Source organism: Arvicola amphibius, chromosome 2 (genome assembly GCF_903992535.2).
Source record: "Arvicola amphibius chromosome 2, mArvAmp1.2, whole genome shotgun sequence".
Taxonomy (NCBI): Eukaryota; Metazoa; Chordata; class Mammalia; order Rodentia; family Cricetidae; genus Arvicola; species Arvicola amphibius.
The window spans coordinates 60,420,883-60,441,098 of NC_052048.2; the positions used below are offsets into that span (position 1 = coordinate 60,420,883).

The following is a 20,216-nucleotide window of genomic DNA, read 5'->3' on the forward strand; positions in this document are numbered from 1 at the left end:
CAGCAGCAGCTTCTCCGCTTACCCTGATGCCAAACTGCAGTGGGCAGAGCTATGAAGAGGGGACATCAAAAAGCATGATTCTTTTGCAAGTTGACAGGTGTGTGTGTGTGTGTGTGTGTGTGTGTGTGTGCGCGCGCGCGCACGCGCGTGCGTGCGTGCATGCATGCGTGCTCACATGTGTGTTACGGGTGGGGAGGTTACCCATTGATGAGGAAGGTAAAAATAAGGGATGTTTTCTCTGTTCATTTTGTTTCCTTAGAGTTGGAGCACTTTGGTCACACACCAGCAGGAAGAGGTGGCAGTTTGAAAGAAGGGAAAAGGAAGTCTCTGGATAGAGAAAATCAAGTCAAAGATGGAGATACTGGTCCGGCAGTGTTATACGAATACATCCCCGGGAGGAGTTGCCATGGAGACTAGCTGAATGGGGAAGCTAAAGAGGTGCAGCTCAAACCGGTAAGCCTGGGTATAGAGCCTAAAGCTATGTGCCCATTTTATGTCTGCATGTTCGATGAGGTAATCCTTCACTGAGCTCTAATCATGCAGCAGCAGGTGTAGGCGACAAGTCAACAACAGGGCCCCCAGCCCAGGGATGCTCCAGAAAGCATCTACACATGAGTTCCTCACTACGGTAGGCATTCTTCCTCATAGACTTCCCTTTATTCGGTCCTGACAGTCCCTTATGACATTTAAGGGCGAGTCACTTATGAAAAGATTAATAAGAAAGATTGCTTCTCTTAGAGGTAACACCCATGTCCATGAACTAAATAAAATATTAATTTAGAGGGAGGATCTGCAGCCTGTCAGAACATGGGTGTGGAAGAGGGGAAGGAGGGAGTGGCAGGAGGTGGTGCTGGCCTGAAGGAAAGGGCCGGATGCTGGCAAAACCTAAATCTCGTAATGCCTCTGGCTCACTGTGTAGAGAACTGTAGGTTCTTGGTAAGTTGGACAATTCTGACTCTCTCTCTCTCTCTCTCTCTCTCTCTCTCTCTCTCTCTCTCTCTCACATGCTTGAGTGAAATAACTAAAGGTTGTGAAGCTGAGTCTGAGAACGTCACGAATGTGATGTTATGAGTTCTCCTGGGGCCACTGAGCCGAGCTCACACCACTGACTCTGCTGGACTCCATGGAGCTGTCTCACAGGCCCCAACCACGGGTTTGCCTCCTGGGTGGAGCTCTCTAACCACACCAGCGCAGGGAGGCCACATCCCTCTGAGCATCTGCCTTACAGCTCACGCGAGAGAGGGAGCCCCAAAGCATGAAGGGAAGGCATGGACTCTAGGGGTTTGGGAAGGGCTCGTTCCGCTGTCACCTGCCATGTGTCTCGTTTAAGTTAGAACGGTCTCAGGACCTCTTCCTGTTCTTACACTCCAGTATCCGTCCTACATGCATACATCACCTCTCAAGAGGGCCCACCTGTGGAGCCCATGCTTTAAGGGAATACAGGATGCTTTGTTTGGGGAGGCTGGCTTTTTCTTCTACCTCCCTTTTTTCTTGTGTGTGTGCATGTGTGTTTGTGCACACGCGCATTCATATATCTGAGCCTGGAGGTCAAAGGTCAATGTCAAGTATCCTCCTCAATTGCTCTCCACTTTGTTTTTGTGAGGCAGGGTTTCTTGCTGAGCCTGGAGCTCACTGATTGGCTACGTTGGCTGGCTAGCAAGCCCCAGAGAGTCTCCTGTTTCTGCCTCTCTGGTGTTGGAGTTGAAGGCATTCATTGTCACCTCCTACACTAGAACCTGGGCTCTGGAGGACCACCCTGGGCCTGTGACACCAAGGCAGCACGGACTTTCAGGCACAGCTCCGTGCCTTGTGATATGAGCACGGGCTGCTTTACAACTGGAGATCTCTTACAGCACTTGGGCTTACACTGGGCTTTGCCCTACTAGAGCACAGTGAATCTCTGTGTAGTGGCTCCCAACACAAGCCTGAAGCTATCAACCCAGTGCCCACTGTGGGGGTGTCAATGGGATTGTTGTCTTGAACTAGATGAAGACAATTGCTTTTCACTTGAATCCAGTGGAAACTGTGAAGGGAAAAACACCCCAGAGTATAGACCTGCTACCTGCTTCACTAAGCCCTTCCAGGGACTGGAGACTGTGGATGGGGTTGTGGGTAGAACATTGGTGAATGACTGTAAATGTCAGGATTCCCTGAGGCTCTGAGGATAGCATGGATTCCTCCAGAAGTGAAGAAGGCACATCCAGATGCGCACGGTCTGGTAGAGATAGATGGAGAGAAGGGAAGCAATGCCGACCAGTCAGCCTGCAGAAAACTGGCTTACAGAGCCAAGCCTCGCTGGTCAGGAAGGGCCACTGTCCTGGCTTACAGAGCCAAGCTTCGCTGGTCAGGAAGGGCCACTGTCCTTGGATTACAGAGCCACGCCTGCCTGTTGCTCTTGTTGTGCTGTGGTCCTTTACTTCCCGCTCTTCTTGCTCATCTCTACTTCCACCATGGAGACTGTGGACAGCAGGCAGACTGCTGAGGGCACCTGGCTCTCTCTGGCTGTGGCTCTGCTCTCTCTCTCTCTCTCTCTCTCTCTCTCTCTCTCTCTCTCTCTATCTATCTAATGGATGCTCCCTCATCCTTCAATGAGAAGCTCATCTAGGCCTAATGGCTAGGACTGAATGAACATGAACACACTTCATTCATGAGTTCTTTTACATATTGGCTTTAAACTGTTTCGGTATGAATGATTGGGGAACCCCGATATTGCTCAAAACGAATTTGAGGCATGCATCAAGGCTTTGGGGATGCAGACGGTTTGGCAAATGCAGCTGGATGGACTTAGACAAGCAGCAACGGAGAGGCAGGGAGAGCTGTGTGTATTTGGAAGATGACAGTCCCAAGAGAAACAGCTCGAGATGCCTCAGGAAAAACTGTCCCAACACTGCTGTAATTTGGAAAGAATTTCCCTCCTGTGCAAAAACAGCTATGTAATAAGCTTGGATCTTCTGGAATCAAAAACTTTCTAGCAACAATTATTCAAATGTTACTTTATCCTTCCCTGTTGCTGTTTTCTGGGTGTCTTCCTCTTGGTTAAAAGTACAAACGGAACGAGCAATGAGAGCAGACCGTGCCACAACACAAAGGGTGTTGGCCCTGGAGCTTCTGCTACAGTCTTAGCGACAAGCAGGCAAGCAAAGGCACAGTACCGCTTCTTCGCAGGAAAGAAACGTGTTCAGATTTCACGTAACAGCTAACTTGGGGCAGCCACGGGATCCATCAGACTGATAGCCAAGTTCACAGATAAACAATAAGGAGACAGAGACAGAGTGTCTACATGAGAGGCCATTCCTCACCCAACTAATACATAACAGGATTGTCATTTTGGCCAACAAGTCCTTAAGTACCAGAAAATAAGAACAGGACAGCTGCAGACTTCAAAGATACTACTAACACTCGCTGGTTCACACAGCAGGGGGAGTCATGAGTATTTAAGAATGGGACTGTGCCCTGGTGGCAAACATTGCACCAAAAGAGGGAAAACTACATTCAATAAGCCCGATTCTGTGCGAAACTCTAACTCTCCCTCCATGTGCGAGTGTGCTGTACACGGAATGCATCTAGATTGTTCCAGACAAAGAAAGTTTTCACTCAGCCTCACGTGGCAGGGTGTGGGCTGAAATGAAGCCATGGGTGTGTGCTCTGGCCGATAAGTGATAGCAGGGCCTTGCTTGGGGGGAGTGATAGCAGGGCCTTGCTTGGGGGGAAAACCCAGCCTTCACCTCTGTAGGAGGGCAGACTCTATTTACCCATGACCTGACTTGCTCCACACTAACCCCAGGGTCCTGGGGTCACACTGTCATCCAAGACTCCCCCATTGTGTCACCATGGCCGGCATATGGCAGCAATTCCCAGGTTCCACCCCAAACCAGAAACGGATGAGTATGATGTACACTCTAGCTTGGTCATCTCTATCTACTCAAAGAATTTAAAGGTGTCTAATGAGTATCATGTATGTTAGTCTAAGTCCCGTGAGGTGACAAAAAAAACCATTGTTATGCCTTCCTTCCTTGAGGAGATCCAAGCCACAGACAGCATAGCTCTCAGGCAGAGAAGGAACAAGAGCCTTGGTTCTGCTGGGGAATCTAGGTCTTAAAGGAGACCAGAATGGAAGGGACAGGGCACACACATACACATGCACACATGAAAAGAAAAAAAAATGGTGAGACCAGTCCTCCAAATTCTAGCCAAAGGACTGCCATCATGCAGTAAGCTACCAGTTATGTGTCCTACATGCTGGACTGCAACAAGATCACCTACCGTTACCACAGCAGGAAAGTGTTTTCTGAGACCACAAGAGTCCCCAATAAGGGCAATGATAGGATGCCCTTAAAAGCACAACTTTCCCAGAGAATGGCTTTGTCATGGCTTCCGTTGTCTGAGCCTGCTGTCACCTCTGGTGTCCCAACACAGGGTAGCACTCCAAGCCCAGACTTACATGGGTTCAGGAGCAGACATAAAATAGGAACATGGTTGGAGAGGTGCTTTCTGGAAATTGTGGCTGTGCGTTGCCATCCATTGCTCCCAATAAATCCATTTTGCTCATTGGGGTGAGCTTATAAGAGTTGCTAAGTTGCTGGTTCCATCCCAGCTGGGAAGCAGATATCAATTTTAGATCTCTCTGGGTAGCCACACACTCACTCACACAGAGGCCACAGGAAGAAGCTAGTTGATTAATTATACTGTATGAGAGAGGAATTCTTCTCTTCCACCCATGGGAAGGTGAAAACCTAAGGCGGGGAGGAAGGAGCAGACCTAAGCCTCTTGGCTCTCAGCTCCAACCAGGAGCTCCCCCTACAGATTTTCACACCCGAAGTATAACCTAGGGGCAGCATTTCCACCAAGAAATGAATCCTTACAGGGCTAAGGTGTGTCTGAAAAATAATAAATAAGACATGCAGCAACGAGGGTCTATTCCCATTTATATTTAGGACATCATGGTGTAGTACAAAATGGATGCCTAGAGGCCTTTTAGCTCATTTGCCACGCGACTATAAATGGTTCTTATCCAAAAGAGAGACCCTGACCATCTTGGTCGGTCGGTCTGTCTGTCTGTCTGTCTGTCTGTCATCTAACAGCATATCTCCTATCATGAACATCTACCACACCAGCATTTCACTGATCCACATGTCACCTTGAGTCCTTAGTAAGGCATGACACACAAAACTGTGCTGGGAATTGGACAGGGACCCCCAAATCGCCATCAGAGGCCAAATCTAAAAGCAGGGCCAACACTGCCACTCTGACCCCCAGAGCGCTGTGGCCTTCTCTGAAGCAGAGGACGACATCTCCACCGCTCCCCACACCCAACCCCAGGCTTCTTGACCTTTGTACAGTTAAAGAATGAACCTGAAATATTTTGAGGATGAATTTAAACAGCAGGCCACTTTTACCCCAACTGTCCTCATCCAGCCCTTCCAGCATTCTGGAAGACATTGACAGTGAGCCGAGCTTCGGAACCATGTAGCCCTGGAAGGACCACGTAGGAGAGGAAGGTTCTGGAGAGGAAGGTTCTGGAGAGGAAGGTTCTGGACACAAGGAGGTTTCCAAAGTAGAAATCTGTGGGTCAGCACTAATGAAGCACACATTTCCCCATTATCAAATCTGAACCACTAGCTTCAGTTGTAGAAGAGAACAGGGGGGAAAATTAAGTATTAATCCACCTTCAAAAACCACTCTGAGCATTTTCTCATTTTCCCAGGTGACAGTCTCTGCTCCCTCCCCTCAGAGAAAACTTCCCTTATTTTAATATAGTGTTCAAAACTGTCATTGTCTAGAGGCAAATAAGAAGACAGTTCTTTGAGAGCACTCAGAGACGATGAAAGAAGTTTCCATTCAGAAATTGAGGAAGACGTGATAGAGGCAGCAATGTGGAGCTTGAAATGACAAAAGCGTTTGCCAAGTAACACTCCAGGAGGAGAGGCCGAGGGAGAAAGGCTGAGTGTACAAGGGATGGCTTGAATGGATGACAGCCTGGGACCCTTGGTGTGTGCCAGGCACTCAGGACAGAGGCAGCTGGGGAGCTGGAAACCCCTTTAGGAAGTCCCATGGATGCCATTCCAACAAAGTTGAAGTTTTTCTGAAGGACCACTGGTCAAAGTTTCTAAGGTCTGGAGAGTAATGTCTCTGTACTTTCCATGCTCTAGGAAAATAAAGGACATCCATTGAAATATCAGAGACCTGGGATGAGGCTGTCTGTCCTACAATTCTGGTAAAAATTCATTAAGGAGTGCCATGGCCAAGACCAGAGTGGAGAGGCATTGTTGAGATGTAATGGCAAGGGTTGGTTGCTGGATATGTAGATGGGGGAAAAGTTCTGCCAGCAGCCCCAGAGCTCTAACCCGGTGTCTGGTGTTACCACTGAGAACCCCAGAGATGAACGGTGTGAGATGGCTTTGGTGCAAGCCACTCATGACGCGGGTGGAAATGCCTGGGCATGGCACAAGATCCAGCTTTCTTATTTGGAGATCCATTTCACAGCCAAGAACATAATCTCTCACCCACTGGTTTTGATAATAAGCTTTCGATGCAACTTGAGCATGCTCAGAAGTCTTAGGAAGGGGGGGTGCAGATGGAAAATCTGGGACCGCTCACAATAGGTCAGGTCAAGAGAGGGCAGAGAAGCTGTTCAGGCATTCCCACCGGAGTCAGCATCTAAGAGGGCAGGTATGCACACAGATCTCATCTGGGAAGTGTTTGGCTTTAGGGATTACTCTTTTCTTGAATCTGAGCAGTGGCAATGCATACAATACCCACACCCATGGCTTCGACTGAGCCAGAACTTATCACAGATCACGCTGAGTTTACTGAGGTACCTACAGCGGTGATGATTCAGATTGCCTCCGGTCCAAGCCTCGTCCTGACCACGCAGCTAACGGCTTCCGGGGCCTCAGCTGCCATGCAGATACAGGAAGGGGTCAGAGATAAACTGTGGGCTCCACCTGAGCACACCTAGCTTGAGCAAAGCTGCTCAGGTACAAATACCAGAAGGCTGCATGTCTGCAAGCGTGCCTGCCTGTTCTCCACTCCACCTCACGGCTGACAACATGAAGTTCACGGTAAGTCAGCTCTTCCTCTGAAACTCAATACAACTAGAGACCATTAATAGGGAGGAGAGAAGGGTTGGTCTTACGGCGCTGTTGCCATAACGGAAATAATTCTTTCCCTTTCATGGAATCGTGGCATTTACACGTATGTCCATAAAGATGAATAATTGCCCTAGGAGGGTCTGGCACAAGCTAATTGCAATAGACTTGTCTTCCACAACACCTGCTCCAGGGTTCTACTCAGCACAAGCAGTCTCTGGGCTCCAGAAAGTGTCTGATCTTTCTTCTCCTTGACTCTGCTTTTGCCAAGAGTCCTGGGAATGTTCTGGTCAGACTGGAAGGTCACTGTCGTCAAAACTAGTCTTTAACACTCTTGGCTGTTAGCTGGCCCTCTAAAAAATAAGCATCCTCAGGCCCCATCCAGGCATTTCTGTCTGGGGATGAAGCAAGCTCAGTTTTTTTCTCTGAAGTCTTAGGATGCAGAGGGACTGACATCAAATGGACATTTTCTATTGTGGCACACTCCGTGGATTCTGCCTTAGGATGGGATCATAAATTTGTAACTGTGGCCTAGAAATGTCCTCCCCAGAACAGGTTGGATAAAAACAGGGAGAGTGCCAAGCACAGGCCATTGGTTTGGATATCTCTTCTAGCTCTGCCCTGAGCAGGGGCGTGCCTTTGTCTAACACAGTGGTTCTCCACCTTTCTAATGCTCGGCCCTTTAACACAGTTCCTCATGTTGTGGTGATCCCCAGCCATAACATGATTTCATTGCTACTTCATAACTGAAATTTTACTACTTTTATGAATCAAAATGTAAATATCTGTGTTTTCTGATTGTCTTAGGTGGCCCCTATGGAAGGGTTGTTTGACCCCTAAAGGGGTTGCGACCCACAGGAAGAGAAACACTGGTCTAGGGCCCTTTAGACCTCAGTAGGTGCCTTGTGTACAGGAGATAACACTGTGCTCAGAAATGTCTTCCACATCTGGTTTTTTGAGAGACAAATTTTGACTCTTTCTTAAGCTGAAAATAAAAATAATAGAACCACTTAACCTATTAAGAAAATGATAAGAGGTCTCCTGTTAGGAAGAAAGCATCCCAGATCAAAGAAAAAAAAACAGTTTTTAGAAGTGATTTCCAGAGTTTTCATTATATTGTTCACACATTAACTTATGTTTTATTCATCAGTTTTCAGTGTATAATTCAAAAATTTTAACCACATATTAATATAATTATAATAAGTCAACAATTCTTTATTATTATCAAATTTTTCTGTAGTTAAAAACTCAAGGTGGAAGAAGAAAACAAGGATGGTTTGGCACGTTGGTAAAATTAGTAAATCTTTCTGGTGAGCTTTGAGGGGGTTGTGGCTGCTATAAACAACGTGACCACAGGCACTGTTATCTGCACTTTCAGATGCTCTTCGTCGGCCTGCTCGGGCTCCTGGTAGTTCCTGGTCTTCCTTACGTAAGTCTCATTTTCTAAGGGCTGTTACCAAGATGCCTTAGCAAAGACATGTGATCTTAAATCAGCGCCCACGTTTATACATTTTAGAATATCAACATCAGCAATGACAACAACAGAGACGGAAGTGGTCAGCAGTCTGTGAGCATCAACAATGAGCACAACGTGGCCAACGTCGACAATAATAACGGCTGGGACTCCTGGAATTCCCTCTGGGACTATGAAAATGTAGGTACTGGACACACAGGGCAAAGATACGGTGTGCTCACCGGCCATTAAACACCCATGTTGCTCAGCTGATTTTACGTCTTACACATAACTGTTGGTGATCAACGTTACACAGTAGGTTAACATTCAAACCAACGAGGGTAAGGAAACTAACTATGCTCAAAGACAAATACAAGGATCCATTGGTCTCCCCTGCAGGGAGCCTCCATGATGTTTAAGACCCACTATTTCATCTTTAACTCAATGAGACCAAGTGAAACAGGAACAGCGCTATCAGTTGAAAGAGAAGGGAAAGCTAAGTGCCACTTGCCACTTGACTCCATCCTGAAATTACTACTTTAGTCTTTAAATTTGTACCTTTGGAAAACAAACTCTATTTTCCCTGCCTTCTAAAAGCAGCAAAGATGGAAGTAGACTAAGATGGGACAGCCTTAAAAAGTTTACTTAAGATACACACACACACACACACACACACACACACACACACACACACACTGCCCCCTACCATGCTAGAACTGAAGCCAAGGAAGTAGGTTAGAGCCCTATCTCTGCCCTCTAAGAGCTTGCGGGCTGTCTCCCCATGTAAACCACAGGCACACCTGCAGGACAGCGGGATCCAGGGATTCATCCCAGCTCCCTGTGATCTTGGCTCTGCTTCTCTCAGCTGTGACTTGTGACAAAGCTCCTGGGGACCCCCACCTCACTGTCTTCTCTCTTCTTTCACAGAGTTTTGCTGCAACCAGACTCTTCGCCAAGAAATCATGCATTGTGCACAAAATGAACACGAAGGTCATGCCCTCTCTTCAAGACCTTGGCACGCTGGCCAAGGAGCAAAAGGTAAAGGCGAGCTTTCGGAATGAGAGGTCTTATGGTCTCCAGTAAATAATGAAGTCGCACCCATTCCTTTTCTGCACAGCATGACAGCATGCTTGTGGTGGTAAATGGCACAGTGTAAAGAACTCTAGGTGACTGCTGGAGTGGGGGCAGCTTCTGCTGTATCAGATGCCAGGGCTCACACCTGTCTCTGCAGGGCTGAGCCAAACACTGCCCACCTTGTGTGTCAGAGGTCCAAAGATCTGCACAGCTCAGGGCAAGACCTCAGTACTTCAAGGACACATTCCTGCGGTAGCTAGGGTTATCAGAACTAGCAAATAGACTGCCTAGGTAAGCTGTATTTCTAGATAAAAAGAAATCATTTTGAAAGTCTAAGTTTGTCCTATACAATATTTGAGATAGTCTCAACACTAGCAGGATTCGTTGCTTGATTGAAAATCAGATTTAACTAAGTGTTCTGTATCCTCTGTCAACCGAAGCTGCAGTAGATATAAAGAGGGAATCTGCGGTTTTCAGTCTGATGTCTGAGCTTGTCTTCAAAGTGATAAATTGGTCCGTATGGTCGACAGGGTAGAAAATGTAAATAAATTCCATCCTCAGAAGATATCACGGAGTCCTACCCTAGAATCTAAGAGAGGAGTTGTGCTCCAGACTTCTGTTTTCATGAGCAACTGAGATTTCAAACTATCTAAGTCCCTTGGGACACTTAGAAACACCAAGATGTTCAAAGCTAGAATTGTCTCTTCACCTTGGTTTTAAAAAAAGTCAGCCAAGAAATGCCCCTGCTGCCCTTGTGCCCCTACGATGAGCAAATCACCAGACTCAGCACTCGTTCATTTTCTTCCTTTCCTCCTCGCTCTCGACTTCAGGGTAAAGGGCCTGAAGGAGCATCCCCCAAGGAACTGATGTACTCTATCAACCCCACCAGAGTGGAGGACCTGAGTACATTTGGGACAAAGATTGCTGGCATGTGCCAGGGCATCCCAACCTATGTAGCCGAGGAGATTCCAGGTGTGTACCCCCTGATGCTGTTCACCCCAAGTCAGTGCTGGTGGAGTCATCAGGCTCCCTAAAGTGTGACCACAGATGACACCAATCATGAAGGGTTGACCATCAGGGCAGCCTTCAGAAGTCTTAGTTCATAGGCTCCCCAAAGTAACCTTAGAATCCATAGGTTCTGCTGTGAATCTTACTTTATGAAAACTAGAGCACAGAAGAAGGTCACAAACCCTTTTTCAGGGTGACTCAACACATTTGGCTCTAGTTCTGTGTTTAAGTGTTATAGAATACTGTCTTTCTTGGGTGGGTGGGATGTAGAATAAACTCCAAATGTGTTCAAAAGAAAACATAAAAGGCATGGATGGCTAAATGAAAGGGGACTGCCAATAAAATTTATTGACTTCCTATAGCTCCAATACTTATTTCCTGACATTCAAAGAATACTATCTACAAGTTAAAAACTTAATCTAAGTGCAACTTTCCACATCTTTGAAGGAGAGAGAGAGAGAGGAGAGAGAGAGAGAGAGAGAGAGAGGGGGGGGGGGGTGGGGAGGGAGGGAGACAGAGAGAGAGACAAAGGAGAAAGACAGAGAGAGACACAAACAGAGAGACAGAGACAAAGTGACAGAGGGAGTAGAGAGGAGAAAGATTTTGAAGTGAGTGTGTACCTTAGAAATTGTGTGACACCCCCCACAGTCCCCAAAGAGTTCCAGGATAGCCACTAATCCAGTCTTCTGTTTTTACCAGTACTAAACCAGCCTTTCTACTCAAAGAAGTGCTACACTGCCAACATACTCTGGATTCTGCAGATGTCCTTCTGTGGAACATCAGAGGAAATGTATTAGAAGTCACTGTAGATTTGCTCATCAGAGAAATAAAATGTGGGCTCTGGCCATTGCTACACACAACTATGAGAATGTTTTCTGAGGGTTGATTTACTTCTTTACGGCTCAATAAACCACCTGGGACCACATATAATTTGTACTAACAAACTCATGATTCCTATGGGAGTGCCACATGGCCTATGTTAGACCTGCCTGTCAGTCTGTATTCAAGACCTCTCCCCTAGAAAGGACCCCTTCAGAGGTTCCAGACATATAGCCTGAGGACAGGCCTCAGACTTTGCCACTGCTCTCTTGCTGGTGTATGAAATGGCATTTTGGACCAGCAAGGGCAAAAATATAGTGGCTATAATCAGAAAGGGGAGTCCCCTATAAGGACCCAGGAGTATCTATAATAACCCAAGGAGATGCTGGGAATGGGAGACTAGAAGCACACTCCTGCCTCTCTTCCCAGAAGAGAACGTTCCACTTCTGTAAACTCTGCCCCCTTCCTTCATCTGAAGATGGCCCTTGGTTTTCTCATAGGACAGCATAGTCAGTCTCATTCTTCATTTCCATATGCCTTCCCAGGTCAGGAAACATTACCTAAGGTTGAATCCCACCTCCATATTCTCTTGACCATATTTGGTTCAGTAGTCTACAACCTCCATTCCTTGACAAACCAAGAGTAAGATCGCATGGTACCCAAGCACAAGGGTCTCCACCAAAGGAGAAAGATCTGGGAGAAAATAGTCTCCAAGCATTGGAGAACCTGCGCTTCATTTTAAAATATATATTTTTTTCAGTTCCTGGAAGTCATCAGAGAATTCTTTCTCTGATGATGTCTATCTCTGGCAGCAGATCCATGGCAAAAATGAGATACACACATTAATAGAAATGAGTTAAATTAAGATGTAAGACTTAGCCAATAAGAAGCTAGAGCTAATGGGCCAAGCAGTGACTTAATTAATACAGTTTGTGTGTGGTTATTTCAGGGCTAAGCTAGCCGGGAAGCCGGGACGAACAAGCAACCCTCCTTGCTAAGTCTTGCATCTAGTGTGCTAGCTAAATCCACGTAAAACCTGAGAAAGTTTGAAATGGAATTCTAGAAAAAAAAATACAGAATTTGGCACAGCTTTTTGCTGTGTCCTGGTGGTGTGCCGCAGCTCCTTTCAGAGAGATTTTCCTAACTCAGCAGCAGTAGAAAAAAAAGCCATGCCGTTTTGAAATGCGGACTTTCTGGGTTATGCTGCCAGCGTGACCTCTGGCTCTTTAGGGAGAGGAAGCATTTGAGTGGGGTTTGTGAGCAGACTGCCACAGCTTGCTCGACGGTGGCCTCTTACTCCACTCACTGCGTGAGCTATTCATAGGTAAACCTATCAAAACTAAACAAGATATTGGTTCTTACCACTTGGAAATGATCTATATTGGCCAGTGCTCATGGGGAAGAAGTTAGAGCAACTATCTTCTTTATGTGGTAATTTCACCACTTTTTGCAAATTACTGTTACTTCCAAAATATTCTGAAGTCCATAAAAGCAAAACAACCTGTCAAAGATCCATCAGAGATCACAGTGGTAGCGGGTTGCAGAGATGGCCGAGTGGCTAGGAGCACATGCTGCTCTTCCGGATAACCCAGGCCCAGTCTCAGTACCCACACAGCAACTCACAATCATCTGTAACTCAGGTTACAGGGGATCCAGTGCTCTGTTCTGTGTTCACCAGGCATGCATGCAGTGTGTAGACATACTCGTGCAGGCAAAAATGCACATACATAAAATAAATAAAATAGATCTGATTTTTTTTAAAGTCCACAGTTGTAAATGTTGCCTTGGTGAAGGCAACAAAGAAAGAAAGTAAGTCCCAGGAAGTGTGCCCAGTGTCGTGGTCCTGACCTTGGGAAGTGGTGAAGTCAGTGTTCTACAGAATTATCTAGTATCTATTCTAGGAATAAAAAACTACTGGGAAGATAAAAATTCTAGATTATATACATTTATCAAAATATACAAAGGAAAGTTATAAGAACTGCAAAGAAAAACAATTTTACTATCCTAGTTGAATATTTTATATACTTATCTTTTAATTGCTTAGTATGAAGAATTAAGGACATCGACATTTAGATAAATTACCTTATTTTAATGAGCACATATAGGATACCACAAAATACATACTTTCTATAAGTACATATAGAAGTCATATAAATACTGTGTGCTCAGACATAAATCAAATTAGACTTATTCAAATCATTAGCATTATACATGACACATTCTTCTAGTTTTGATTTAGTTGAGACAACAAATACCTCCCCAAAAGAAATAAAATAAGTTTCATTTGCTCTGAAATTCTGTGGTATGTTTCTGAATAAGACAAGAGCTGAAGAAAAGTTAATGATTACAAGTAGAGCACATATTATAACATTAAATAATGAAAGCCCTACACAGAAAACCATGAGAGTGGTGTCCATAGCCATGTTAAGAGGAAATCTGAAGCCTTAAATCCTCATTTTGTTTAAGAGAGAAGGCTGAACATTGAGCTAGGCCTTCACATTAAAAATGAGAGAAAAGTGGGCTGAAGAGATGGCTCAGCAGTTAAGAGAACTTGCTGCTCTTCCTAAGTACCCAGTCCAATTCAGTTCCCATCACCTACATGGCAGCTTACAACATCCGTAACTCATGTTCCAGGAGATCCGACAGCAGCAACAGAAAAAAAAAGCCATGCCATTTGAAATGCAGGCTTTCTGGGTTATGCGGCCAGTGCGACCTCTGGCTCTTTCGGGAGATGGAGCATTTGAGTGGGGTTTGTGAACTGACTGCCACAGCTTGCTTGATGCTGGCATGGACCGGCTATGTGCCTAAAAGTGGGGTGGTACACACGGCTCAGAGGCACGAGCAGGTCTGCCATGCTGGACTGGGCGGGGCAAGCAGGCACTTCCATATTATCCCTAGCAATGATAGCAATGATGCCGCTTAAGTTTTAAGAAACTCTTAGCATTGTAAGAAGTGTTCCTAGACAGTAAAGAATTACATATTCACAATAGGACAGATTCTTGGTTAATGAATAAAGAAACTGCCTTGGCCTGTTGATAGGGAAGAACTTAGGTAGGCAGGGAAGACAGAACTGAATGCTGGGAGAAAGAAAGAGAGTTGCCATGGATCCACCGCCAGAGATAGACATGCTTTGCCAGTAAACCACTGCCATGAGGTGATACACAGATTAATAGAAATGGGTTAAATCAAGATGTGAGAGCTAGCCAATAAGAGGCTAGTGCTAATGGGCCAAATAGTGATTTAATTAATACAGTTTCTGCTTGGTTGTTTTGGGGCTAAGCTAGCTGGGCAGCCGGGACAAACAAGCGGGCCCTTATCCTACAACTAAGTAAATAGATAAAAAAAAATAGTAATTTTAAAGAGGGAAAATAAACTATATCTAAAGTAAAAATAAAGTTATTGACTAACATCACAACCACTAAAATAGGAAACAAATATACAATGCTGAAGGGTCGGACAGAGCTGTGTTTAGTCCTACTTTAGTTAGTTAGCCTAGTTAGTATGAGTACAGGGCTTCTTCTCACAGAAATTTATTCAGTACTGTTCATTGACAGAACATGTATGAATTTTGAAAGACAGAGCTGTGATCTGCATCAATATCACAAACTAAGCCTTAGATGAGGGCTATGCCCTTTCTGCTTATTGTGAGGAGCATCAAACGCCAGATTCTTAACACACACACACACACACACACACACACACACACACACACGCACGCACGCACGCACGCACGCATGCACACACACACAGGATCTATGCCTGCCCAGAGCATCTGAATCCTTTAGCTAACCACATAGGGAGGTCAAATCAACAATACTGCCTTTCATGCTCCAGGAAAGCAAATGGCTCCTCCCTCCTCCATCAATTCATTCCATGGAAATTGCTCAAGAAACAGCGAAATTCTGCACAGACATCTCGCCAGCAGTTTGCTGAGAATCTCCTAGAGAAGAAATCCAGAGAAGGGGGTCTTCCCACAGAGAAACACGTCCCGTCCTGCTCCCTCTCCACAAGCTTCATCTGAGCAGTACCAGAGCATGAGCACTGCTGGCATAGCCGTCTCTGTCGCACCCCATGTAGAGAGTATGAACTGGTGCATTAGGCAAAGCTGGAGCCACAAACTGGTTCCTCTGCAAATGAACTAACTGCTCCGGAGCAGGATCAGCCACACCAGTCAGCTACTAAAGCTGGAATCTCAGCAACATTCATGAGTAAGCATCTTCTTCACGGCTGTGATCAGCTCGCCGGGAGCAGGCAGACTGAAGCAGCAGGGTCAAGCTAAAGTATAAGCGAGGGAAGTGATTCTCTGTGCCCTTCTCAGGTGAGAGGCACTAAACCGGAGGGCCAGCGCTGATCACTGGAACAGATGGCGAGAAGAATCATATAATTTTGTTCTCAGATTCTCGCTAAAATCAAAGCAGGGACTTGAAAGCAGTAAGACTCTCCAAAACAACCAGAGAGGAGCAGGTTTGTTTGACTTACACCATTAGGTCACTGGTTAACATTGAGAGAATTTGTGACAGGAACTCAAGCAGAAAACATAAGGAGAGCTGCTTGCTGGATTGCTCAGGCTCATGATTTCTATGGCTTTCTATGCAACTCAGGACCACCTGCCCAAAAAATAGCCCTCTGCCTGCAGTGGGCTGGACCTTCCTACATCAATTAACAATCTAGATAATTCCCCACAGCCCTACCTGATATAGACATCCTTCAGTTGAGGATCCCTGCGCAGGTTATTCGGAGTTGTGGCAAGGTGGTGTTTAAAACCAACCATCACACCGACTTTACCTGATGCTGCCTGTTGGTTTATATCTGCTGCACTGTGGGTTTTTCTCCCAAACCTCGCTACATTTTATTCATAAAAATCTCCCAAAAACTTCTAGTTGCTAAATCTAATAAAGACCTTATGGTGTTGCCCCTGTGCTCCAGCTGACACACACAACTGTTTTCTCCTGGATCTCTCTTCTCTTTCTATGCCAAGGTCTTTACAGATATTGCTGTTCTCCTGGGCTCATTCCCCAGTCCCTCGTTTCTTCCCCATCTTCATCACCTAGGGTAGCATTTAAGCACACACATAGCTCCAGCCCCCATAAGTCACGAATTCCAAAACTTCCAGCCATGCATTGCTCCTGAGAGCAAAATGCACAGAGCTATTTTCTGGTCTATAATTTTGTAATTAAATATAACGCTGTAGGATGAATTAAGAGGGATGGAAAATACGTTGGAAACTTCGTAAAGAAGATATATGAAGGCACACCTCAGAGCAGGGACAAGTCAATCCAACTGGGAGGCATGGCTATACTGCAGTTCATGTAACTGGATTCAGGAGCAATGAAGACTAGAAAATTTAAGAGTAACAGTTCTACATTAGGAAACCCTGATTTATGGGGAACTATCAACATGTGGGGAAAGCATTCCAAATACATCTACTGCGGATGCCTGAAGCGCACTGCTTCGCTGGGCTTCGGTGTTGTTCTTTCCCTCCTCTTTCCCACAGTTCCTGGATTGAGGGCATGATCAAGACTTGTGTTTTCAGCTGACCCCATTACTTAGGAAGTATGTAATGAATTCCCATGATGTTTCTGCTTGTAAGTTGCTGTTCCGACATTAAATCAGAACTCCTCCTTATCTACCACCCAAGGTTTTCCTTCTGCCTATGGGCAGATCTGACTGCTAAGGGACAGATTTCTAACTATGGGTCTTTATTTCTTTCTTGTTGGCTCTCAGATTTGTAATAATTCCATTGAATGTGCCTTCTATTTCAACCCAAAGATAATAAGTCCCCTTGGCTTTCTTTGTATGTTTATTTGTTGGCTCCGCTGTTTTCTTTGGGTTTGAGGCACAAGTTTATGTGCCTAAGTTCATAACACCATTAAGACTGTACAACAATCACCCATGATGAGCAATAAAGCGGAGAAGAAAACAGGCTGGAATCACCGCACCTTCCATGCCTTGAGTTTTGCATTGTGACGAGTGTGCTCCAGTCTCAGAACTGGTCCCTACTCAGGAAACTTGCTGACCCTCATGTATAATAGGTGACATAGGTTATCTCAGATTTTACTTTGGCCACAAAAAAAGGCAGATGCTTTCAAATACGAAGATCCAGGATGAACCAACATCTTAGAGACCCATCTTGGTTCCACACACATTTTTTTAGCTCTGAAAATCTGCCCCAGTTCTTACTGCTCTCAAGCAGTTCGTAAAGTGCAGTGCTTGGAGCAAACACATCAGATAATGCACATCGCATTAGCTACACCTCTGTGCTCTGGTGAGTTCTAATGGGTTGGGAGTGAGCACGAACATCCTGAATCTCTCACACAAGCCGAAGGCAGTTTGTATATCCCAGAGCTAAATCTTAATGTCATGGGCTCCTTCTTGCTCACTCCTAGGTCTCTTAGTAAAAGGGGGCTCATTAGAATAGAAAGAGACATTTGTGCTCTCATAGTTCATCCACCTCTGGGACAAGTCATCCTCGTGGGTGTATCGTCGGGATGCTCTTATTCTCTTGGAATTGTCATGCTGGGGTGGAAGAGACATGTCAAGTTTCCTCTCAAAGTGAGGATGAAAATCATCTGTGCCAATACTGGGCATACATCTCCGCCTGCCCGATAATCCCTGTGAAGTCCAAGCTGTTGTTATGTATCTGCTCATTCAAAGCACGGGTCTTACACATGGTAAGAGGATCATTTACTTTTTCTTATTTCTCACAACACAAAGACAGTGAGAGAGCAACCCTTGAAAAGGAAAGGCTGTCTGTGGCTCACAGTTTGAGGCTGCATGTCATCGTGGTGGAGAGAGGATGAAGGCACAAATGTGAGGCAGCCGGACAGTTGCATCCAGTCAGGAGGCAGAGAGATGGACGCTGTGCTCATCAGGCGTTCCAGCTCCCTTCTCCCCTTGTTATTCAGTCTTGGCAGCAAGCCCACTTGGCAGCTCTTCTCTCCTCGGTGAACTGTCTAGAAGCCCTCATAGTCACCCCCAAATGTACCTCCCAAGGGGGTCAGGTCTAGTCAAGCTGACCATGAAGAGGAGCCTCACATTAGATATCTGCAAAGTATTTGAACCACTGAACATGTTAATAAGAGTGAAGAGTAAGTCCGCTTATGACTAATACGGTGTTCTATTGAGTATTGGTGATATCATGCACACATACAACATATTTTGATCATATTCACCCTCCACACCTTCCCCTAACTCCTCCCAGATCCACCCCCAATCTGGGCTTTTAAAATGGATCTATACATCTGAAAATCCAGAATAAGAGCCAGTGAGATGGCTCAGCTGATAAAAGCACTTGTCAAACAAGCCTGAAGACCTGGATTGGATCCTAGAATTCTCAAAGAGGTGGAAGGAGTGAATAGACTCTACAAGGTTGTCCTCTGACCTCCAATGTACATGCTATAGCATGCGTGTCCTCCACCCCTTGTATACACACACACCATACATACACCACACACACACCATACATATACACGCATACAACACACAATACATACACACACATGCACACACCACACACGTATACCATATACACACCACAACCTTACGCACACCATACACACTACACATACCACACACACCACACATATACTGCATACACCACACACAAACACACTACATATCACACACACACACACACACACACACACACACACACTACATGCAGTAATAATAAAAAAAAGTTTTAAGTAACAGAAAGGACCGTCACTGGTTGTTGATCGCACTCAGACATCTCACTGGAGCTGAGCTATTGAACATTCTTGGCTGGTGGAAACAGGACGTTAGCCAATGGGTTATTATTGATAGCCTAAGTCTGTTTTCCATTTGTTTCTTACATGCATCCTAGGAAACCACCAATTCCCAGTTGTTCCTAGATGAGCTAAAGTCTTCATCTTTGCATTTTCACACGTTGATAATATGAATCGCCTACATACAAAGTGAGCTTTGATTCATTGTTAGAAAAATCACATGATCTGCAAGTGGTTCCAGGAGAAGCTCGAGGGTGAGTTTTCAGTCTCCCATTGGCAGTAAAGCCCAGATCTATTCGGTTCTTCATGAGGCTACGGATGATATATTATCTTGTTGAACTGCTGAACAACCCAGTGAGGCAGGCGGTATTATTCCCTATTACGCAGTTGGGGATTGAGCTAAGGGTAGGCCAAGGAGTTTGCACAGCCAGCAGCAGAAATGCTTCACCTGAACAGCTTGGCTGGAGGCTTTGTTACTCACTTGCAGGTCGCCCTGACTAGTCCTGGAGAATGAGCATTAGTTCTGCCTGATTTGATAGCTTTCATCATGGAAGAAAGAAGGTGTCAGACAAAGAAGGAAACAAAATAGGCCACCGCTATTTCTATTCCTCAAACCCCTAAACATGTTTCTGGTATTCTACAGATATTTGTATCTTGAAGGGCTCTATGGAATTGTTCCACAATGAGCAAGCCTCCTTTTCAACATCCATCCACACGTGGACCACATGCCCACACACTCTGAGGGCCACTTGCATGCAATTTAGAAGGTAGTGTAACAGGCTCCCAGAACTGACACCCTGATGGAAGAACCATTCAGGCCTTGAAACCCAGCACATAGCCAGCAACACCTGCCAAAGCAAGGACAAAGACCTACTTTATCAAAGTTTATAGTCCTGGGAAATTCTCTAAGGTACTTCCCTTGTTCTTTGGCTTCTGTAGCTCTACTTTGGGCTAACTGTTCTTGCTAAATGAGGTGTGTCGACCCAGGTTGTGGCTTCTATGCTTAAAAGCTCACCTTGAGAAAGGCTC

At 45.5% G+C, this 20,216-nt stretch overlaps 1 protein-coding gene across 1 annotated transcript; it reads left to right on the plus strand.

The window, feature by feature from the left end:
- Window positions 1–807: 807 nt before the first annotated feature.
- Gkn1 (gastrokine 1) lies at window positions 808–11,420 on the plus strand. The gene is made up of 7 exons (XM_042054532.1): window positions 808–936; window positions 3,785–3,955; window positions 8,467–8,517; window positions 8,605–8,742; window positions 9,469–9,579; window positions 10,446–10,587; window positions 11,323–11,420. The coding sequence occupies exons 1-7, from the start codon at window positions 808–810 to the stop codon at window positions 11,418–11,420; spliced, it is 840 nt and encodes a 279-aa protein (XP_041910466.1).
- Window positions 11,421–20,216: the final 8,796 nt, after the last annotated feature.